At 37.6% G+C, this 24,155-nt stretch overlaps 1 protein-coding gene across 1 annotated transcript in view; it reads left to right on the plus strand.

Moving 5' to 3' along the window:
- Nucleotides 1-24,155, plus strand: part of LOC113175576 (transmembrane O-mannosyltransferase targeting cadherins 1) — a 268,687-nt gene that overhangs the window by 13,412 nt on the left and 231,120 nt on the right. Inside the window, exons 2-5 of the mRNA XM_077798495.1 lie at nucleotides 2,948-3,125; nucleotides 13,074-13,147; nucleotides 15,488-15,664; nucleotides 19,128-19,331. Of these exons, the coding sequence (XP_077654621.1) occupies nucleotides 2,948-3,125; nucleotides 13,074-13,147; nucleotides 15,488-15,664; nucleotides 19,128-19,331 (633 nt within the window). The remainder of the gene's footprint in view (nucleotides 1-2,947; nucleotides 3,126-13,073; nucleotides 13,148-15,487; nucleotides 15,665-19,127; nucleotides 19,332-24,155) is intronic.

Below are 24,155 nucleotides of genomic sequence, written 5' to 3' on the forward strand. Positions count from 1 at the left end.
TCTGACTAACTGTCTCTCTTGCTCCTAGTATGTGGTCAACCATTTAAAAGCAAATGCTCTATCTTCTCTTTGTATCTCCGGGCCTTTAACTATTCCTGATGTTTAATAGGTGTTTGATAAGTCCTGCTGGAGTACATTGAAATGAAAAAGAGTTTGACTTGTACATTTCCCGATCTTTTTTTTTTTTTTTTTTTTGTGCTCGGGATTGAATTCAGGGGCACTCACCCACTAAGCCACATCCCCAGCCCTATTTTGTATTTTACTTAGAGACAGGGTCTCACTGAGTTGTTTAGCGCCTCGCCAGTGCTGAGGCTGGCTTTGAACTCTGGATCCTCCTGCCTCAGCCTCCAGAGCCGCTGGGATTACAGTGTTTGCTACCTTACCCAGCAGTTCCCTATCTTTCTGTTGATGTTTTGGTCTGTTTACCCAGGACACACTGAGTCTATGAGTTGAGGGGAACTAAAAACTCCTGGGCAGTACCAGGTACACTATTTTAATCTGGATTGACAGCATTTTGTTCTGTTTTACATCCCCTCTTCACTCTTACCACTATTCAGTTTAATCCTATTAAAATTCATAATTTCACCCTTTTAAACTCTGTGAATATCAATCAGTCTTCCAGCATATTAGCACTCCTTCCCCAATACAGGTATTTTTATAATCTTGATAAGCATACATATTAGTTTCACTTAAATCTTTGATAAAAATATTGGAAAAAGCAGAGATAATATTGGAAAGCTGTGACATACAGAGGAGGACTCAGTCCAAGCAGGCATTGATTTATTACTCACCACTCTTTGTGTTTGCTACGGATCCATCTTAGGCTATCTTCTGGGCAAGGAGATTGCAGGAGATTTTGATAAATGTCTTTGTTAAAATAAAGATGTGATGTATCTATCACTCTCCTACTTCTATTAAATGAGGAGGTTCATCAGTTAAGTCCTCTTTTTGTGAACCCCTGTTGGTTCCCAGAATCAGATCTTCTTTTTTTCAATTCTTGCAAACGGGATATGTCCTAAAAATTTGTTAGCATTTTGTCTCAAGGTAACTTGACTGAAGTTTGGAGAATTCATTCTTCATCATTTTAGACTTTTTAACAGATCTTGCCGTTTTTATAATTAGCATGGTGAGATGCATTTTTGCCCACACATGATCTTTGAATACTTTTCTGGTTATTTCCTCATGAAAATCCCTAGAAATGAGAAATTTTGTCAAAGAGTATACACTTTTTAAAGGCTTTCATGCAAACTGCCTGTCAGAGATCCAATTTGGATACCCAGAAAATGCCTGTGAGATGCTGTTTTCTCTCATCATCATCACCGATATGAATGAATTTTAAATGGATAGTTTAGTTGTTCTAGAATGTTCAGTGAGGAATCAGCCTCAGGAGGATGGACTTATAGGAACTGTATCCAACTCTTTGAGAACCACACCTTGGTCTTACCTTCTTACATCTACAGACTGGAGCTTTCTGATTTCTGGCAACTTTGACACTACATGTGGGGTCCTCCTTCCTTGGAATGTGGTGCTGTTCTTGCTTTATTTGAACCTGCCTGTTTCCCTAGTTTACTGCCCATTACTCTTCCCCTTGTTTGGATTATTTTCCACCATGCTTCTGTAGAAAGGGTGCTGGTGTGTGCAGGGTCACGGATCTGCCTACACACAGCTGGGTCCAACCTTGCATCAATGCCCTTAGTTGAATCCCATATAACAGTCCATGTTTTCCAGGTTTGGTTTTGAATTATGGTTACTTTGTTGGGAGTGGGAATGAAGGAAGAATTGATTAGTAACTATGACATTTGGATTCATATGCCCAAATAAAGCTTGAGATGATTAAAATTCTGTAGGTGAAAGCTGTGCATGAATCAAGTCAAGTATTTAGAATATGCATATGTCATCTCTAGAGCTGACTTGTGCAGTCTGGGTGGTTTTGGCAAAGAGGAGTTGTTTCTGTAAGAGAAGAAGATCTGGGGCATGTGAAGAATGACCTAGGGTTACTTCTTTTGTAAGATGGACTGGAGACTAAGGATGTGCATGTTCCTCTAAAACATCTAGACCCTGACCAGTGCATTTTTTTCTATAATCCCATAGACTCAATTGTATGATCTGTTACTAAATTTAAAGCAACCTTCAGATGTCTCTGTTCTGCATTTCTGTCTCATGAAAGTATCTTTTTTTTATGATGTTCAACAACTGACTTCCCTTCTCTATGTGGTTCTCTTCTTGTTTCTTTGTCATAGTCTTAATAATCAGATTCTGAGATCTGGGAATCTGCATTAAAAACATCTAGTACAGATTTCTGAAACATTATGGTTTTGCTCATGTTTTTTTTTATTTCAGCTGCAGCTGGTAATAGCATGCCCCAAAGATCCCCTTGTGGGATAGTAATTAGATGATGCTGTCACATGCATAATATGGAAATGTGGCTCCTGGTGGCACCATAGGTGAGAGAACACATTCATGTCTGGTTTGTCTGAACTGTGGCCACAGTCACAGGCTCCTGGTTTCTGTTCATCTGCAGTGACTGTGGCTCTGACCCACAGCACTGTGAACTTGCATTTGAACACTTGACCACTTTGGAGTAGCTGGCAGTGAGAACAAGAATATTATGAGAGGGGTTCATATCATCTACCCGGTGAAGGAAAAACAGGTTGAGCACCTGCTTTTGCTGCCTCAGCAAGGCCAAAGTTTCCTGAAGTGACATTGTATTATATATGCATTGATTTCTATAGATAGGACAATTAATTTGGAGATAGTAAAAAAAAAGTGGTTCATACTCAAATCTATCAAATAATGAAATGTTGGGAGTCATTTAAAAATAATTACTCAAATAGCTTATCTGTATAAATGATAGAATCTGTCTGCTTTCTTTGTGCTTGTGTTGTGTTTGAAGTTAGCACAGGTTTTTAGTTTTTAATTTAATTTTTTGTTTTTTTTTTTTTTACAGGCTAAACATATTTTTGACTGGCATGAACCCATTCTACTTTCACGCAGTAAATGTAATTTTACACTGCTTAGTGACCCTCGTGCTGATGTACACCTGTGATAAAACCGTCTTCAAGAATCGTGGACTTGCTTTTGTTACAGCATTACTTTTTGCTGTGCATCCTGTTCACACAGAGGCGGTGAGTATAATTGGAACTCAATGAAATAACAACCAAAACAAATGTATTTGTATGTATCAGCTTAACTGATATTTTTTTTTCTTCCTTTCAAAACCAGGTGAATTCAAAGCTCTACTGAAGTGTTTATCTTTATATAAAAATCATTCTGCTTGACCACTTTTCTGTTTGAATGTTCAAATTGACTTTTTTGCACCTTGAAGATTTAACTGCATTTAAAAATAGCCACTATTATTAGTCCAAGTAATAGTACATGGTCAGTTTTTTTTTTAATTGCAGAAAATTTAAATCCTAATGCGTCTTTAGACACCAAGGGGCATGTTGAGATACTTGTCATGCTAAGTCATTATTCCTGCCCTATATTTCTGTTTTACTTTTGCTTTGTATTTATAATATTTGTGAAGAAGAACTTTAAGAGCTGGAGGAGGACCAAAACAGAGTGACATCCTTAATGTTGGAAAGAGACTTAGGAGGCTTACCAACTATTTTCCAAGTTATTTAATAAGAGGTGTAGTTATTTTGTAGTTGATGAAAACTTTTGTTTTAAAATTATTGATAGTTTGGATCTATGGCCCCTTTAAAATATTTACTTAATTATGCACCAAATGAGGTGGCATTGTTAAGCTCCCTTGTTTTACATCTTAGTAACCATAGCTAGTTTATTTCATGTGCATTGCTAGAGGCAGAGGGCGTCTTGCCAAGAGTACATGGCCCCACAGTTTTTTTAAAAGAGTCTTTTGCAGAGCCTTAGCTGGCATGCAGACACTTTCCCAAAGTCGATCGTGTAAGAACACACCAGCAGGGAAGATGGCACATTGGTTCTCTTTTCTTAACTTATTCTCTCACCTGCCCTTTTCTCATTTGGACAAAAATAAGAGCTGGGTATAGGAGCATGTCTACAATCCCAGTGGCTGGGGAGGCTGAGGCAGGAAGATTTCAAGTTCAAAGCCAGCTTCCACAATTTAGTGAGTCCCTAAGCAACTTAGTGAGACCCTATCTCAAAATAAAAAAATTTAAAAAGGGCTGGGGATGTGGCTCAATGGTTAAGCACCCTGAGTTCAATCCCTGGTACCAAAAAGGAAAACAAACAAACAAACAAAAAAAAACCCAAACCAGGAATACTGTCATACATCAGAATCTACCATGCCTGAGGCATGCACACCCCTGAGTTTCCTTATAAAGGAACAGATCTATTGGGGTCAGGAGGCTTCCTTCAATTAATACATGATACATTGAGGAAAGAACTTGTGATCTCTCCCTGTCTTATGTGTTTAGTCAGCTTTTTCGTTGCTGCAACTTAAAGACCTGACATGAACAATTTTGGAAGAATAAAAATTTATTTATGGGCTCACAGTTTCAGAGGTCTCAATAGACAGCAGCCTTCATTCCTAAGGGCTTGAGGTGAGGCAGAACATCATGGCAGAAGAATGTAGTGAAGGGAAGCAGGTCACATGATGATCAGAGAGCAGAGAGTGAGATCTCCACTTGCCAGATACAAAAATATACCCCAAAGCCTCTCCCCCAATGCCCCACCTCCAGCCACACCCCACCTGCCTTCAGTTAACACTCAATTAATCCCATTAGGTGATTAATTCCCTGGGTTAAGGCTCATCATTTCTCTAAACCTTGCATTGTCTCACACATGAGCTTTTGGGGGACACCTCACATCCAAACCATAATGTGTATTTCTATGAAGAATACAATATGGTATTAGAAATATGGATTGGTGGCTTGTGTTGATGTTCTAAGTTCAGAAGTTCAATAATTGTATAGATGCACAGTAGTATGTTTATTTGAACTGACCTAAGAAATATGATTTGACTAATTGGTTTGATACTGAGAATTGATTTGGGCAATCAGGTTGTATGATGGCTATTTTCCACAAACAGAATTCTAAACCTTTAAGCCCAAGGTATTGATAAACTTGTATGTGTGTGTACACATACACACACACACACACACACACAAACTGATAAAAATCATCATATAAAAAATGACATTGTTTAGGTAATTTTCCCCACTCTGAGTACAGTAGACTGGACAAGATGCCTGTAAGTGAAAGAGTGTGAGGTATAAGTAATGGTCCTTTGGTAACTCTTGGTAGAGGATTTTTGCTTTACTTCTACAAAACTCTGAAAGTAAATGGCTGCAATTCCATTTAACTCTAATGATGGATGTGTTTAAATTCTTTGCTTTTGACCAAATTAGAGGAGGACCTGGCTGATTTGTCAGCTGGTAGATCATTAAAAAATTGTGTAAGATGATAGATCACTTTGTGATAAGTGCTGGTGACTTCAGAGTTCCAAGAATTAAGTCATTGCTATAACACGGATACTTCATTCTCATTTATGTGGATAATCTATATAAAGGTGATAGGAGGAATAGAATTGGTGCTTCATGCTGTCTCATTATTCTGAACAAAAGGTAAGATTCAGCCACAGATAGCTAAACACATAATTGAACCTTGCTGCACTTATCAAAATATAAGCTTTTATATTTAATAATTATCATGTTTTCTATTTTAGTTGTGATATTTTGAACAATTATGAATTAATAATATTGGGTACAATGACACAGAGTTAAAATTTTAACCTTTAGAGGCTTTTGGCCACATGAAATTTAAAAAATCAATTTAATTATGGGTTGGGGGACACAGCTCAGTGGTGAAGTGCTGGCCTAGAATGCACAAGGTCTTGGGCCTGAGTTCAATCCCTAGCACTGCAAAAAAAAAATTAAATTAAATATGAATTTTTATTACAGAGAGATAAGATAATAAAATATTTTTAAGCATAAGTATGTAATACATTTAAAAATGTTGAGGGGGACATAAAATAGAAGTATAAGTTCAAGGAGACAGGGTGTCAAATGTCTACTATTCAAAGAAGAGCCTATATGTGTTCCTGTAAAGCGCAGAGAAAGCGCTTTGAGCTGCTTTTGTGTCCGTAGTCCACTGGGTACATTTAGAGCAGTAACACGACCTTATTTTAGAACACCATCATGACAGACTTTAGATACAAACTTAATGAGATGAGATACCTGAATTTTAATGTTCTTTTTGGTCCTAACATGAAGAAAAATAATCAAAGATTGCCAAACCTAGCCATATAAAATATACAATGCTGGTTCAGTGTTGTGTTTTAATCTAAGACCACAGACCTATATTTTGTTTCTGACAAATAGTTTTTAAAGTACAGCTGAAAATCTATACTTAAAGTGTCTTTTAGTCAATTATCACAGGAAAGATCAAACAAGTAGGGTAACTGCAGATGTAATTCAATGGTTTCAGTGGGAAAGCAGAAAGCATGGGCCACTTGGGGCAGTGTGATCATGAGCTGATAGTGTTTAGGCTGGGTTTGAAGCAAACAGGCAAATTCTATTAGCAAAATGACCTTTAATGAAGGGTTTCAACAGGCTTTTGTGCTAATAAAAATACAATCCATAGTAACACAATTAAAGGTGCAAAGGAGTCAAAAAGTGGATATGTTAGGGAAGACATTTACATTTGCAAGAAGATGAGGGAGGTATAGAGAAGAAGGGAAAAAATCTGACCTACAAAACAATTTGTACTGCAAAGTAAATAGAGACTGCTATTTCATTATAGATTTTAGAGAAATAGAAAGAAAGTTGTACTTGATAGAAGATATAGTGATAAATTATTTAAAACTATTTAAAACAACAGAAGACCTTGTTGTGGTGGGGGAAGGGAATTACTGGGAAGTTTCTCCCTTTTGTTAAAAAAGAAAAAAAATGAGACCAGACCATAAGTTATCTTGAATAGGATGGGGAATTTAAAATTTTGGGATAGGATTTAGTTTAAACACATTGATATGATCATATATAAACATGCTGATATGATTAAAGGCTTCCTTTATTCATTGTGAGATCATCAAATAGCTGATGAGCATGTGCTTGGGGTAGGGCTGCCTTCTCTATGCTGGGGGAATAAGTGAATGGATAGCAGGGACCCCATCCACAGGTTGATGTTCACCAAGCTCATAGGAAAGCAAAGAAAAATAGGCACATAAATAGATACAAGACAAAGCAACATATTATAATAACACAAGAACTCTAGAGGAAAGAAGCATTTTTCCAATATAAATATATAGGGACCAATTCATTTGTTTACTCACTCTTTCAACAAACATTGGAGTGCCTATAATACACTGCCTATTGAATAGACACTCTGCTGGACAATTGCAAAAAAAAAGAAAAAAAAATTAGAGGCAGACTTACTTCACTTTAGTCCCTGAGATTCTTGGAAATGTTTCCTGACATTGTATTTCTTGGGAAATACGATGTTTTTCTGAATCCTGAAATCATAAGAAAAATCAACAGAGAAATTGGGAAAATTACAATTGTCTTCTGAGAAAACCCCATCATCACAGAGACTTTACTGGTTTGAAGGAATGCACTTACATTAATTGGAAGCAAGAGGAGAAAAAGCTGATACATGGAGTTCCAAGGTCAAGGCCATTTCCAGAATGGGCTAGGAGGACATAAGAGAAAGTTAGTTGTGTTCTGATTAGATCAAGCTGGCATGTAGCTGTTACCACATGCTAAGTATGTGTTCCTGGCCCTGTCTGATGCTAATGGAACTCAGTCTTACAAATACAATAAACATTAATAACTTTATAAAATAGCATACTTTGTAAAAATCATATGAGTGGTGTTCAAAAAATACCAAGTTTTGAGAGCAAGTTAAGTCTTAGTTAAAATTCCCACACATGATTCTATTAGTCTTGCTAGGAGATCTGTATTTTACATTATAGGTTGAGCATCCCTAATCCCAAATTCCCAGTTCCCAAATGTTCCAACTCTGATACTTTTTGAGGGCTAATATGATGCTGCAAGTGGAAAATTCCACACCAGACCTCATGAGGTAGGTCACAGTCAAAACACAGGTGCACTAAAAATATTGCATTAAATTACCTTTAGGTTGCTTATATAAAAAGTATATGGAAACATAGATGAATTTTGTGTTTAGGGTTCCATCCCTAAGATATCTCATTATGTTATGCAGATATTCCAAAATCTGAAAAAAATTCGAACTCTAAAACTCTTAAGGTTTCAAGCATTTCAGATGAGGGATACTAAGCCTGTTTTGAATTCTATGCACTGATGCTTTCCCAGTGGGTGAACATTTGTTAAAGGCTACATTTTCCAGGTTACAGTTACCCTCTTGGTGGTATAGACCTTCAACTTGGGGCCAGAATATATGCTGTTCTTTTGCTATGTTTTTCAGTTGCCAAAAACTGACCAGTTGCTTTTTTATTTTCTAATGAACTGTACAGTTTCAACCACATTGTCATAACATCAAGTCCAACTGGCTCCCACTTCACATTCCCTTTCCATTCCCATTGCACCCCCACTTCTTTTCATGTGCTCCACGCTCTTCATCACTTTCTGCCCTTCCTTCCAGAAGCACTCGACGTATCCTCAGACCTCTTTCCCTACTCCCATCCTCTAACTGGAATGCATCTCTGTTCCCTTCCTGGCTGAGGCTTCCATTCCCCTAGTCTTGAGCTTTCTGAAATTCTCCTTGTCCATCTTTTCAGTATCAGATTACAAAACCATTCCCCTGTGATGCCTTCCCAGATCCTACAGTCAAAATTAAACCCTCCAGTTTTTTCCTGGCAGTGATTTTTCCTCTTGTGTTACATGTGGTTTCCTTGTATCATATTTAATGCCCTCTTCTAACTCCAGCAGATGCTCAAGTCCTTGAGGCAGGGTGTATCCCTCCAGTTGGCACAGTCCTTGGCAAATAAGCACTTGGAAAATTCTTGTTAACTAGAATAAAATACACAGTTATTGAATATGATGATCTTAACTAATTGAATCACTAGAGTGGCTGCTCTAGCAGTTGATGATGAACTCTTTCCTTTTAGATATCTAATTTTTTGCCCCAAAGATCCCAGCTCAAAGGTGTATAGAGCAGGTGTTTGTTGAATGCTTAGTGGTTTGGTTGGGTAAAGGAACCTATTAGTGTCAGCACTAACGTTTCAATGTCCTCTCTGAGCTTCTGCTAGAAGGGTTACTACATTCTATACATCCAGGATGTATGTTGTTGCTGCTGCTTCCAAAATGGCTGAAGGGCTTAAGGACACCTTTAATGCATTAGGTATACCTACCTAGCTTGTAATTGCCTCACTCCAACTTGCTACTCCTGATATCAGTTTGCAAGTCTTGTTCTTGGCCACATTGGTGATACTGTAGTGCGTGTCCCTCCAGGCCCAGACTCTAGGCTTTCTTCTGAGACTGCAGCAGGCTTGATGGCTCTGTGTGGAACCTTCAGAAAGTCTTGCAGTGTTGCTCAGCTAAATGCTCAAGGAAGCAGAGGTGCAGACTGAGTGGATCTAAGCTTCACACATGACCTGTGCCCAATTGTTGCTTTAGGAGTTCTGAGGTAAGCCTTGACAATGGTGATACCACACTGCCTCTGCCTACCTCCCTTGAGTCATGCGGTCTACCTGATTTGTCGATCAGGTTCCTTATAGATTAAGCAATCAATGAAGAGTGTGTGGTCCAAGCAGCCAAATTAGGTAGTAGCTTTCGCTCTCTGCTGCGATACAATTCTGTGGCTGTGTTTAGGTTTCTCTTATAGATTGGACTATACCAAGAGACTAGAATTTTTCTTAATATGTGACTTGCTGTCAATTGGTATGTACAATATGTCAGTATGTACAGTATACTAATTGTCTAGTTAGTATATTTATACATATTTTAACTATATATTAGACTGCCTAATAAAATTGGATTAAGATATCATGTATGTACATCTTAAAGTGAAAAGACAATTTCCACAATCCATACAGCCACACCTTTGTGAAGAGTTCCACTCCCTTTCTCTGAAGGGAAAAGGAGGAAGGGCAGTGGTGTTCATCAGCTGGCAATTTCTATGTGTCATTAGTGACAACAATATGTGAGGTGGGGTTGTGATATTCATACAAAGATAAACCCAAATCTCAGAAATTGAACATAACAAAATCAAGTCTCAATCAGGTGACAAAAGCCATCTGTGCTGCTGGTGGATGGGCCACTCCCTGCTGTGCCATCGCTTCTCCCTGTGACCACAAATTGTGTTCTAGTGATGAGGATGTTCGTGGATCTGCATCCCAAGAAATTATTTTCTGCTCTTGTTGATGGATTCCTCAACACACCGTGGGCCTCAGGTGCTCTCCTGATTTGGGTGATGTTGTTTTTGGTGCCCGAAATGTCACCTTTTCTCATTTCCTGAATGAACTGCTCATCTAGCTCTTTGGGGACCTTTTCTTAGAAGCACTTAAAAATTTAAAAATCTGTATCCCATTTTTTCCTTTACAGTTTTATTTCTTGGACTTTAAAATATGAAGAGAAATACACACATCCTGTGAGGCAGAATAATACGAGTCATCTGTCTCCCACTCCACTTCCATTCCAGTCCCCTTTTGAAGTAACACATTTTTTGAAATAACTTTAAACTTAATACACAGAGTGACTATATTTTTATCCAGACTCACTAATTTTTAATGTTTTTCCACATTTGTTTTATCACTCTTCCTCTCTTTCTCCCTCTCTGGAAAAATATTGTTTTTTGAAACATTCTGAAGGAGTTGCATAATTTATACCCCTTTGCATATTAATAATTTAGTTGTATATTTCCTAAAACTGAGAGTATTGGTCATAAAAAATCCTTTATTTTGGAACAATTACTCATCTTCACTGTCTTTCTGTAATATAATTTATAGATTACAGTATGATTCAGAATTTAGGTTAAAGTGTCTGTATTATAAAATGTTTTAAATGTATTAAATTGTAATAAATAAATGTTATTATAAAATTATAATATAAATATGCATATTATGTTTTATAATTTGTAACATGATTAAAATTAGTAAATGTAAAAAAGCATTATAAATATATGACATATTATATGTAAATACATAATATATAATGTATAAATATTTAAAATGTATGAAATTTAGTGTATTGCAAATATGTAATATTTGCATGCATATATATAATATACTTATATGTGTATACTTATATACATTTATATGTTTACTTATATATGTATATTATATATATGCAATATTATGACAATAGATTATAAAAAGTTATAATTAGGAACCATGATGTAATATAAACCAGAATAAATTAAAAGGTAATAAAAGTTTAGTGTTATAAAATACTAATAAAATTTTATGTAGATTTTATATATTACTATATATGATATATTATTACTTATCATATTTAATAGCATATTTATGTCTGTTTTTACAGGATGATGTTGTGAGTTTGCTTTGTTTTCTTTTCATGATTATATTCAGGTTATATATTCTTGGCTAGAATAATGTATAAATGAGGCATCTTTCTTGGTGGTGATTTTGATTGCCTAGTGAATGTGTGATGCAATGTAACACATTATCTCCATTATGTAATTAATTCTCTTTATTTTTCTAGAGAAGTAGTCAGTGGGGAAGACGTTGAAGTCATGCTAATATCTCTCACTTCAGGAAACTTTACTGCTCTAGATTTAGCATCTATTTTCAAAAAAACTTTAAAATTTGTTTTTAGGTAAACATGACAGTAGAGTATATTTTGACATATTGAACACTCCCTTCATTCCCCTCTGTCTAATCCAGTAGCTCAGTGGTAGAGCATTTGACTGCATCTATTGTTTTATTTGTTTTTGTTTTTGTGTTTTGTGATACTAGGGATCCAATCCAGGCTAGTGCACATGCTTCGCAAGCACTCTACCACTGAACTACACCCTGCCCTATGGATATTTTTGGTATTCATACTCTATCTAGCCTTTTCTTTTTGGCAGCAAAAAATGTTTTTTTCACCTCCCTTATTTCCCCCACATTCATTAGCTTTTCAGTGAAACCAGAGCTCTCCTTGTTTCCCATCCATTTGCTTGCTCTGTGTAGGCGTGCACTTCTATATGTATCCATTCTTTCATCATTTGTATATCAAACAAATGCACTCACAGGTTTCTGTTTTCTGTGTTTATAGTAAATCATGGTCCTTACTTATTTTGATATTCAAATTATCTCAGGTTTGATCAGTGGGAGCCCCTTGTTGCTGGCTTCTGTGACCTTTTGACTTTAATTTTTTGGGTCCTTTTTTATTGCTATGAGAAGAAGATAGAAACTTTTCTTGATTCTTTCCACACTCATCTCAGTTATCAGCCCTTTTTCCAAGGATCTAATGTTCTCCTGAGTGGGGACTGATTTTTGGGTGTGCCAGGAAGTTACTGTGCTACTTTTTAGCCAGTGCAGTGGCAGATCTTAGAAATATGCATACGTGCGTGCACACGTGTACACACACACACACACAGACATACACACAGACTTGCATATGCATATACACACAATTGCATGAACATATACTCTGGTGGAATGATTGTTAGTTCAAACTTATTCCCTTTCTTGCCCAAAATATTGGTTCTTCAGCTTACTTTTTCCTTCTATTCTATAAGTATATAAATATCCTCTGCTTCATTACCACTGTGGTGTCCAAAGATTAGCAGTGTCACATACTCCATTACTGCTCAAAAGAATATTTATTTTGTTTTTATGATACTGGGGATTGAACCCAGGCCTTGTATGTGCTAGGCAAGTTCTCTATCCCTGAACAACACCGCAGCCCTCTTTTTAAGATTTAAAAAAATAATAATAAATGAATAAGCTTTGATGCTATAAATTGATCCTCTTTACAAGAGAAGTTAAAAATAAAGTTAAGCATGAAAATCTTGCCACTTCTTCTTTTTCTCCTTCTGTAAGCTTATTGTTAATTCTTACTGATCAGAGGTAGTTAGTCATGTCAGAATTTGAAGAATAATATGTATTCTATTTTATTATACTATTTTGTTACATTATATTATTCATCTACAAACAAAGACATTTCTGTGAGATTTTTCTGACAGAATTTTCTGAGTTTTTGAATTTTTCGTTGTGTTAAACTTCATAGGTGGCTGGGATTGTTGGCAGAGCTGATGTGTTAGCGTGTCTCCTGTTCCTGTTGGCCTTCCTCTCCTACAATAGGTATGTATGGCTCAGCAAGCCCTCCTCTGTGATTACAGCCATGCTGTGTGTGTAGAGTGAGCATCTGCTTGGAGAGAAGGGAGGCTTCAGGGTAGTGCTGTGCTCATGAGCTCCAGGGATAAGAACTCGCTTTTTATCCAATACTGGGCTGTTGTCTCTTCTAGCCCCATGCTGAACCATATCCTATCATTTTTAAAAGAGTACTTTCCCCCCAGTTCTAGAAATCTGAGCTCTTTCTTCTTGATTCCTTTTACTGGTAGTTTCTGCCTGAGAATGGAATTTGGAATCTTAGCTCTGAGCCAAAATATACTGGGCACAGTGCTCTATTCTATTTGCCTATGATTTGCTTAATTTTTCCTTTTCATTTTGATCCTGATTGTTTCTCCTCTTTATCATCCTCACCAAAGTAGCTCAAAGCTTCAAATAACAAGGCTAAAGCAGAAAGTAGTGTTTTTAAACTATACTTGTACAATTTATAATCCTTTCTTTGAAATACAGACATTCTTTGCTTTGGGAAAACAAAAAGCAATAAAATAATTTTCTGTTCAATTGTGCCTTTACTCCCCAAACCATGAGATTCTTACTTGATTTGTGACATGTCTACATAGGGCAGGAGTTGAAAAGAGAATGTGGAAAAGGATCGAGTGCTCAGAGTGTGGCCCAGGAAAGTGGGTGGGTTAGTCATGTCACCTTGCTTGGTGGAGAGAGGCCTGGTTAAGGATTTGTGAACTGTAAACTTTTGATCAGTTCATTGACCTGTGATCTTTTGGAGTCCAGTGACTGAGGAACACTGTTCTAACCCAGTGGTTCTTAATTAGGAGTGATTTCTTTTCATTCCCCAGCCACCATTCCCCCACTCCCTCCAGGAACATTTGGCACTATCTGGAGACAGTTTTGCTTGTCACAACCCAAGAAGTGCTTCTGGCACCTAGGGGTAGAGGCCAAGAATGCTGTTAAATAAACATCCTACAATGTACAGGACAGGCCCTGCAGCAAAGAATTATCTGCTTGAAAAATGCCAATGGTGCTGAGACAGAGGAACCCTGTTATAAACCAATTTAGACCCTGGATCAAGAATGAAATGAATGAAGAATGAAATGAATCAGCTTTTTTTTTTTTTTTTAAAGGGCAGAGCATTTTTTTAGTGTAATATCCATCTCCAGGTTCTGGCTTTGCATTCGCAATCATATGAACAGTATAATGAAATCTTAAAAAGCCCAAATTTAACAATGAATTGTTTCCTGTTTACTCTGGTGTTAGACAGAAATTATTTTAATTTAAACTTGTTTCTAGGGCTTTTTGTGTGTGTTTGATACATTTGGGGAAAAATGATTGATTAGCCCTTCAGCCTGTCCATATTGGTGTGATAATGAATAATTTTTCTAAGATGCAATAGTAAGAAGAAGATACCACAAGAAGTTTTGGCCTTTACTTCAAAGGAATAGGAGCCCAGGATTGGCAACTGTCAAAGAGAACAATGCTATTTCTTGGGGTCAATTGTATTTTGTAAGGTAGAAAGAAAGACTTTTATACCACTACAGAATTTTTAAAAATTTCTATTGGAGATTTAACTGAGAAAAAATAACTTCATCTAACACATGCTCATGGAAAGTAAATTTAAAAATATTAATTAGCAAAAAGAAAATTAAAATGTGAAGAATATTTGTTTTTCCTTTCCAGAGAAAAAAGCTACTATATTTTGATATAATTAATTATCTACTGATTGCTTTGTGTATAGAACACCTAAAAACACTTGACTCATAATAATGTGATGATAAACACTTGACATGTAATAAGTCATTTCTTCAATGCCCCCCGTAATGCTAGACTCCCATTTCACACATAAGGGGACCAAAGTACAGGGGGTAAAATAACTTGCTCTCTCACTTCTTTATTAACTGCAGAGCTGTGATTTGAGCCAGAGACCATAGTTCCAGCGCTCATGCAGGTTGTGTAGTAACCTGTATTATTCACCTACAATGTATTCACTTAATGTCTTCTTTTCTCTCTAACTATAGCTCTATGATGACATTTTAAATGACTTTTGAATGTTCACTTATGACATACTATATTTTATCATAATTTACACCCATATTTACATACTATTACATGCCATATTTTATCCTAATTTATATGTACCATAATTTAAGTACTCAAATTGAGTACCATTAACTTTTTTTCATCTTAGTAATTTTAATTCCATGATGAATACTCTGGAAGAAATCTTGACTCACTTAATTGCTTAGGATGCAAAGAAATTGACTACCTTTTATCTTTTAAGGTAATATTTCTTAGTGACCCACATTTCTTAATTTAAAAGAACATCCAATTGTTTTCCAGGAGTCTGGATCAGTGTTGTGCTGGGGAATGTTTCCCTCCGACGGCTTCTCCCTTCTTCTTGCTGCTCAGTTTGTTTCTGGGGACCTGTGCGATGCTGGTAAAAGAGACGGGAATCACCGTGTTTGGAGTATGCTTGGTTTATGACCTCTTCTCCCTCTCCCACAAGCAAGACATGACGTAAGTCATTTTAAAGTTCTGACATTAGGCGCTGCCTAGGGAGAGAATAACTAAAAATGATGGTTTCCCACTTCTGTTTAAAAAATATATAAGTATTTTGTCTCACCTTAGACCATAATACAATAAACATGACGTACTTCATAAAGATAAATGCATTGTATCTGTTTAGCCTCTTCACAGTTTTATAAAGTTCAATAAAGACTATGCAATTTTGCGTGGCCCCAAATTTGGAATTGAAAAGTATCTTGGTTAATTGCAAGTTCAGACTGCTGGGTTGTTTTTGCTTCATTCTATTGAGAAAAGCTTGATTCACACAGGGAGATTGCAAATGCTAATAGTTTTGACAGCTTGCTTTGAATCTCTGAATTCAAATGAGTATTATCCACCTAAGAGTACTGCTCACTTGGAGCCTGTTTTCTCTCTCTAGTGGTGACAGTACTTAAGAGTTTCAGGAAGTGCCTCTTAAAATTCCATGAAGAGTGAGTTGAAACCATATAGGAATACTTACACGTCATTTTCCAGTTAAAGAACAAGCTTACCTAGTAACCCATTTTCATTTAAAAACTTTAAGGCACATTCATTTTATTCAGTGGTTTGTAGATGATAAGAATCACTAAGGCATATTAAAACTTCAAGCACATACCGCAATTTTCTTCCTCTATCAAATCTATAATTACTAACTTTACTAATTTTATACATAGACCCTATTTTTCAGTAATCATAAGTCCCTTATTTTTGAACTTTTAAAAATGTGGCTAATTTATTCTTCTGCCTTGTCAAATGAAGAATTAAAAAAAAAAAAAGAACTATTTCTTTGTACCATTCCCTATCTCTTTATACTTCTTAACATAAAGATATGAGCAACGCTATTGAGTGGCAATGGGTTGGAGTGAGTCATTTAATTCTGATCACCTTTCTGCCTGGGAGTGTGGAACTTGGAGATAATTTAAATACAGTTTCGCTCTCTGTTAGCTCTCTGCAATCTCAGAGACATATAAAAGGAAGGAACCCAGTGATCACTTTGTCCAAACTCCCACCAAGAAAACTGGGAGCCGCAGGACCTGCTTGACTTAGGGGAGGATGCCTTTCCTCTACCTTTACAGCTCATGGGAGTAATCTCAGTTGCCTGCCCCACGTTTCGGAGAACAACCTACAGATCCCTCTTGCTTCCCACTTCTTGCATCACCTCATGTTTGTCTCCAAACTTCTTCCTGCTTTGCCTCACTGACAACATAGGGCTGTAACAACTGATCACAGATGCACCTTCTCCTGTAGGCCAGTCCAGAGCTGTTTGAATGCCCTCACTAAAGCCCTGTCTCCTCTGGTCTTGGGATTCTTCCACCCTCTGTTGACTGCCTTCCTTTCTCTCTCCCTCCTGTCATTGTTGAACCAAGCTTTTCTCAAAAAGGATAATTGTCTCTTTTCTTTCTTTAATAATCTGCCCTCATCATACTAACTTGCTTGAGGTTCCATGGAAGGAGTAACACTGATGACACAGTTTTGATTTGTGTACACAGCACATGTTTTAGGAACTTTTAGTCCTCAAACCCAGCAGCACTATGTAATTGGAGAAATTTATTCTTTCCTTCATGCTTTTGTCCACCCATTCAACCCATAGCTTATTCTGTGCCTGAACAAGAACAAGACAAAGTTCCTTCCTTCAAACAGCATAGAGGCTGCTGGGCAGACAGACATCAAACAATTACACAGGTGATTGATGAAAGGCGGTAGGCAGGATACGGGAGCATTTGACAAGGAGACTTGGCCCTGGGTAGTTCGCATGCCTTGAGTGCTGACTGGGCACTAGGCTCTGGGTCACACCATTTGTTCTCAGTGACTGTGGTCTTCATTTCACAGAGGAAAAAGCAGGCTCAGAAAGCACCTCCCCACAGCTACTCAACCCAAGTGCAACCAGGATTGGACCCACATCTGATGTGTGGCCCTAGAGCCATGAAATGATCTCTGAGCACCACTGCCCCTATGGAAAGAGCATAGGACAGGGATTTAGGAGACTGCAGGATGTCCCTGCTCACGCACCATGAGATTCTTGACACCAGCTCGGAGGTTCTGAGCATTTGGAGGGTCATGAATCTCTTTGAGAATTTCATGAGGTTGTAAGAAGGCACACATGCACTGAGTTGCACAGGTCTTTAGGAGTCTGCCCCCTCTTTACTCTTTATGTGCTCATTTAGAATAAGCATCTTGGTGCTAGGTGGTCTTTCCTTGTGTTATCCAGCAGCAGAAAGAAGGAGTCATAGAAATGAATATTGGAAGCACTTTCCTTTCAGAAGAGTAATCTATTCCTATACCTTGGTTTGGACTACACGAATGGAGTAGGATTTCTTTTATTTGACATCACCTTTAGGAGGAAACATTTAAAGGAAAAGTTCAACCCATGAAAGTTAGCTTTTCTTTTCTTTTCTTTTCTTTTCTTTTTTTTTAAGTGAGGATGTAATTTCTAACATGTTGAAAATGACATTCTCTGACCTCAGTTCCTACCCTCTTTCTGCAAAGATAAACATAATTCTGAATTTGGCACTTTTTATTTCTAGGGCATTATTTCTTATATATACACAGTGAATATCAAGTCATAGTATTTTGAAACTTTTCATGAATGTTATCACTTTTGTTTTTCATTTAGCATTAGGCTTTTTAGATACATCAGTGTTGATGTATGTAGCTATATTTCATTCATTTTTACTGCTCTATAATGTTTAATTATCATAATTTAGCCATCATTCTAATTTTGTAGTTCAGGCTATCCACATTTATACTCTTATAAACTGCTGCAATGAGATTCTTGTGCATGTGTTCTTGTGCAAATACATGAGGCTTTATCTCTGGCACAACTGTTGAAGTGGAGCTGCTAGGTCAGAAGCATGTTCACTGGGTCACATCCTGAGTCATTGCTCTCGAAATGACTATAGCGGTCATGGAGAATCACCTTTGTTTCATATTCTCGGCATCATTTGCAAGTATCATACTTTTAAATTTTTGTCCATCTGGTGATTACGAATTTTATCTCAGAGGATTCATAATAGAAAATGTAATAAGAGTACATCAGATGGCCCAGCTATGAACATTATTTGATAAGATCATCATAATGTCTAATCCTGAATACCACCAAAATCAAATATTATGAGAAGACCATAGTTGGAATGTGAGGGGTAAAGAAGTGTGTGTGTCTGTGGGTGCCTTGGTGACCACCTACGGGGGACTAAGTTCTGATCTTCTGGAAATCAATATGATAAGCTGTAAAACTGATTAAAATAAATAATAATGTAATTATGTTTTAAAAATATATACTTATGGTAGTAACTACCAGAAGCAAAAGGCTCAGAGACTTGGGAATGGTTGCTTCTAGGGAGTCGGACCTGGGGGTTGGGGCAGGGTGCTGGTGTTTTGGTTGCCAGCCTGGTCATTCTGTTTGACTTTGTTTCCCCTCCCTTCTGTGTACAATTAGGAGCAACGGGGTCATCCATCAGCACAGCCTACAGCAGCCTGGGAGCCCCCAGCCCTCCTCACTGGCAGCCCACTCCCACCGGGAGAACGGGAAACAGCGGTTCCCTCACAAAGGAGCATGGGGTGGCTGCCATTCCTCACTTCCACCAGCACCCAAGAGCAGTGGATTCCCGGTGTCACCTCGAGCTGTGTGGTCCCTGATGAGGTACTGGCCTGGTTTCTTGGCTGTGCATGTTTTCAGTGTCTAGTATCTTATAGTGCCACCTGTGATGCTGAAAAATTAAAGCATTAAGTCAACTTTTTGAGATCCCCTTCTCTCCACATTTCCCTCCTTTTTCTTTCCTTCTCTCCCTTCTTCCTCCCTTCCTTCCTAGCCTATATTAGATTGGATGAGAAAGGAATAGCTAGGGGATGCAGGGTGATAACCTGTGGTCTGTGATTCCTCAGCAATCAGAAGACAGGCACCTGCCTTTTTCTGGGGGAGGAAGGTGCTCTCCCACTGCCCCCTCTCTTCCCTGCTCTTTTTGTTTGCCATGAAGTTAGTGCAGCCCAAGTATGGGAGGAAGTCCAGGGGACTCTACTCCTCTAGCATTTTAGAAGATGCAGGAAAATTGAGTATGAAATGTTTATTCTTTTTCTTTCTTTTTTTGAATGTTTTAACTTAGCCATGAAAATTAACAGTATTTTTCAGCACAGGTGTGCTGACTAAATTACATTGCTTCACAAATAGCTCAAACCATGGGCAAGTCAGAATTTAGCACACATTTGTTAAAAGATATAGACATTTCACAGTTTTAAAGGGTTTCTTTGAGCAGTGATTAGTGAATTGCCAGTCCAAACCACAGCTGGTCTGAGGCGCTAATGCAGGGGAATGAAGAGGAGTCCTTCACAGGGTGAATACAGAAGCAGAGCAGAGAAATATTTGATGGATTAAAGTGTGGCAGTATCCTTATTATATCATTCCAGGGGAAAGTCCCTTGTTAGAGATCAGTTGATGATTTCTGATTGGTTAAGCTAGAGTTTCATGTTGACATTTCCTCTAAATTGTGCTTTGGTTTGCTTATGTAAAGTCCAGGGTGCTAGAGCAGCCTCAGCTGAATGGCCTCCCAATTATTTGGACATATGGAACTTCTATTCATACTGTTAACACTTTGCTACTTTAGATTCCTATTCTTATTTTTCTGTGTGGTCCATTAAAACTTTATCCTCTCAGGGTCTTTGTTTTTAATAATTCCCATTTTTGGTGATCCCTCCAACCCCCTTCGTTACTAGGGACTAAACCCAGGGCTTTACCCATGCTAGGCAAGCTCTTTACTGTATAGCTACAGCCCTAGACTGCTTTGCTATTTTTAATTTTTTAACACTCATTGCTTGAGTGTTTGCTTGCTTGCTGGATTCATTAGTGTCTACTGAGTGTCTGACATGAGTCAGGCAGTTTCTAGGCACCAGAAATGTCCTAGCAAATATGGAGAACTAGCTGCTTGCTTTTGTATGGCCTTCCTTCTGGAGAGAAAGACATACAACATTCAACAATGAATGAACAATGTGAATGCTAACCAGAGCGTGAAGCTGGAGGTGATGAAGAATTACTGGTGGGTCTGGGGGAATTTGGTTGGCAGATCAGGGAAGGCCCCCTCAATGCTGAAAGAGGTGAGGAGCCAGCCCTGCAAAGATCTGGGTAGAGAAGTTTCAGCTTGAGAATGATGAGAAAGTGGGATATTGTTGGGGGTGGGCAGGGCCCAGGAAATAAAAAGCCATATTTGTCCTAAAAGCAAGTGTGGGTTGTACTCTGGATGCATTCAGAATATGTGTTAGTTGTTAGTAGCTGTGACCAAAATACCAGACTAGAACAACTTAAAAGAGGAAAAGTTTATTCTGGTTCCTAGTTTGAAAGCCTTGTTTGGCTGATTCCATTGCCCTGTGCTTGAGGTGAGACAGAACATCATGGCACAAGGGCATGGTGGAATAAAGCCACTTCAGCTCATGGCAGCTAGGAAGCAAACAGAGGGAGAGGGAGACAGAGGAACCAGGACAAGATATAGTCCATGCCATGCCCCCTGTTACCAACTTCCTCCATCTACCTCCACCTGCCTACAGTTACCACCTAGTACTCCATTCAGATTATTAATCCATCAAGTGAATTAATCCACTGATGAGGTTATACCCTGTATGATTTAACCGTGGTCTAAAAGCTTAACCTCTAAATTGTGCTATAATGGGGGCCATTACTTTCAAAACACGAACTTTTCCAGGGGCATTTCTAGATCCAAACCATAACAGAAAACATTGGTGGTTTTATTTTAAAAATGTGGAGAGACCTGATTACATTTCTTTTCAAAAGGTTTTCTCTAGATTCCTTGTGGTGCATGGTGTTTGGAAGGCAAGAGTAAAGAAAGGAAAAGGCTTAGGAGGCTTTATATGGCTGGGTGAGGAAAGAAAGGATCTTGACTGAAGGTGAGAGAGAATGAGATAAAAGAATGTAGTGACTTTAGGAGATATTTTGAATACGGGATGTACTGATGTTTGGGATGGCGAAGAGGGAAAGAAAGGAAACAAGGATTTTCAGGTTTCTGGCTTAAACAGTTGGGAAAGAAAAGTGCCACATATTTAGATATAAGTGTGATTAGTATTAAAATTTTTTTTAACAGTATGCTTATGCCTTTGTCAGAAAGTGAGCAGGTAAATCAAGAAAAAGTTCAAAGATGCAATCCTATTCCACCATCTCTGATTCTGTAGATAGAGCATTTAAATCATGGCTCTATCACTTGATTCTGAACCAGTTATTTTTCCTCTGTGAGCCTACATGTAGCACACTATTCTCAGATTGGTTGTCAGGATCAAAAGTAGTGTGTATCACAAGCATGTAAATCTGTTCCTGGTCTACCATGGCCCTCCACTGAGCAGACAACATGGTTTTATTATTAGCTTGGTATTGTGAATACTGTATTATTACTCTCATGTGGGTTTCTGATTCCCAGGATGTATTGTGCAAGTGATGAGCCTTCAGGGAGTGAGTTTGTATGGGAGTTTCGTTTTTTGGTTGAACTTCTGCAACTTTGGTTGCATGCATTGGTATGGGCTAACAAAAAATTGGGCTAACCACTATCAGGTGAAGTGTTTTTTCTTATTTTTATTTTTTCCAGAAATTATCTAACACAGGAAAAATTCAAACTCAGGGAAATCCTAATGGAAGCTATTTATTTAGTTCCCTGTTTTAATGTGTGATTTAGTAATTGTCCTATAAGTAGAAAGTATAATGAAAAAATCTTTAACTGAGCATATATACTCTGGAATCAGATGGCATTTCAGTTGAAACTACCTTTTACTGAATTATTCTGTGTTAAAAGAGAAATGTTTTGTATGTAAACATTCCTCCCCATCCCACCCTGTTCAAAACATCAAATTCATACACGCACACACTTTCCCTTTCACATTAGAAAGCTCAGTGAATTCTGAATGTTATCCTGGGCTGGAGGTGTGGCTCAGTAATAGAGCTCTTGCATACCTCATATGAGGACCCTGGGTTGCAGCCCCAGCACTGCAAAAGTAAGTAAGTAAGTAAGTAAGTAAGTAAATAAATAAATAAATCTTGTGTTCATATTCTTGATTCATTTAATATGTAAATAGCAGTGACCACTATAGGCATTGAAGATGATGAATTCTTGGATATTTCCTTTTTTCTCTGTGACCCTGCATGTCTATTATGAGCCATTCATTCAACAATACTTGCTAAGCACCTACTGTGTGTTCCTGGCATTATTTTTGGTGCCAAGAACTATATTTCAGTGCCAAGAAATTAGCAGTGAAATAAACAAAACCCTGCCCCCATAGAACTCCGCTGAGTGATGATCATTATATTTTTGCTTCAAAATGGGCTTGTTTTCTTTTACTCTCAAGGAGTGTGTCAGACTATAGTTCTATTTTCACTTTACTAGATCTTAAAATTTTTTCTTATAAATAACCTTGTACATAAGGATGCAAACAAAAGAACCAGTACAGATTTAAGACTAGAGAAGAGTTTGGCACTATAGTGAAATTGTAAGGTAATTAAATTCAGGGGACTTGGAGAGGCATAAAAATATTGTGTGACCTTCACTGATGAAATGGGTAACTGATCTTTTAAGTGTCATTTTAATGCTTTATTTCTGTAGACCTTGCATTGCACACTTTTCCCTCCAAAGTAAGAAATTCTGTACAAATGGAACTCCTGAGATAGGATTCTGAACTTTTATGCCACACACTCATGATCCTGTGAGGAAGGCAAAAGTGTTTTAGATCATCATTAACAGCCTCACGTTGGCTATGAGAGTAGCTCAGGGAGCTAGTGAAGTGAGATTTGCAGGTGACAGGAAAGAAAAAAACCTGCGCTCAAAGCCTGTAATATTGATGAGTAATAACTGGATTCTCTTCCTCTTCCCCCCTGTACACTGTTGCCATTGATTGATTTCAGATGAGCCATTTTTCAATCTCATTCAGCTCCTGCTTTCATAAATGGAATGACTTTATGAAAAGATGTGGAGTTAACTAATGTGTCTACACAGAAAATGCATCCAACATTTAAAAATGGAGTGTATATTTATTTAATAGTTTTCCCATCCCTTACTTTAAAATTTCTTTATGAAAAGTGTAAACCTCAGTGATCATGCTAAGAACAGGAAGCACCTCATAGACACAAAGCATGTGTTGGACATAGACATTAACCTAGATTCACATTAAAGAGGGTTTGCAAATTCTTTAATTGCTACTTTGTTTAAAAACCTGGGCCACATTTTGCCATGGAATCAATGTTTTCCATTGGTATAAACCCTTCAGTCATTAGATTGTAACTCTGATGGAATTGGGGGAGGTAGGAGCATGGTGTTGGCAGACCCAAGAAAGCAATAACTTTCAGACTGCATTATTTAATGATGACCAAACCAACTGGCATAATTAAAGAAATTTATTGCCAAACAACATTATAACAGTTTATGACCAAGGTGTTATCATATGAACATAAGATCAAAATGAAATCTTTTCCCCATACGGACCC

This window comes from Urocitellus parryii, chromosome 5 (assembly GCF_045843805.1).
Source record: "Urocitellus parryii isolate mUroPar1 chromosome 5, mUroPar1.hap1, whole genome shotgun sequence".
Taxonomy (NCBI): domain Eukaryota; kingdom Metazoa; phylum Chordata; class Mammalia; order Rodentia; family Sciuridae; genus Urocitellus; species Urocitellus parryii.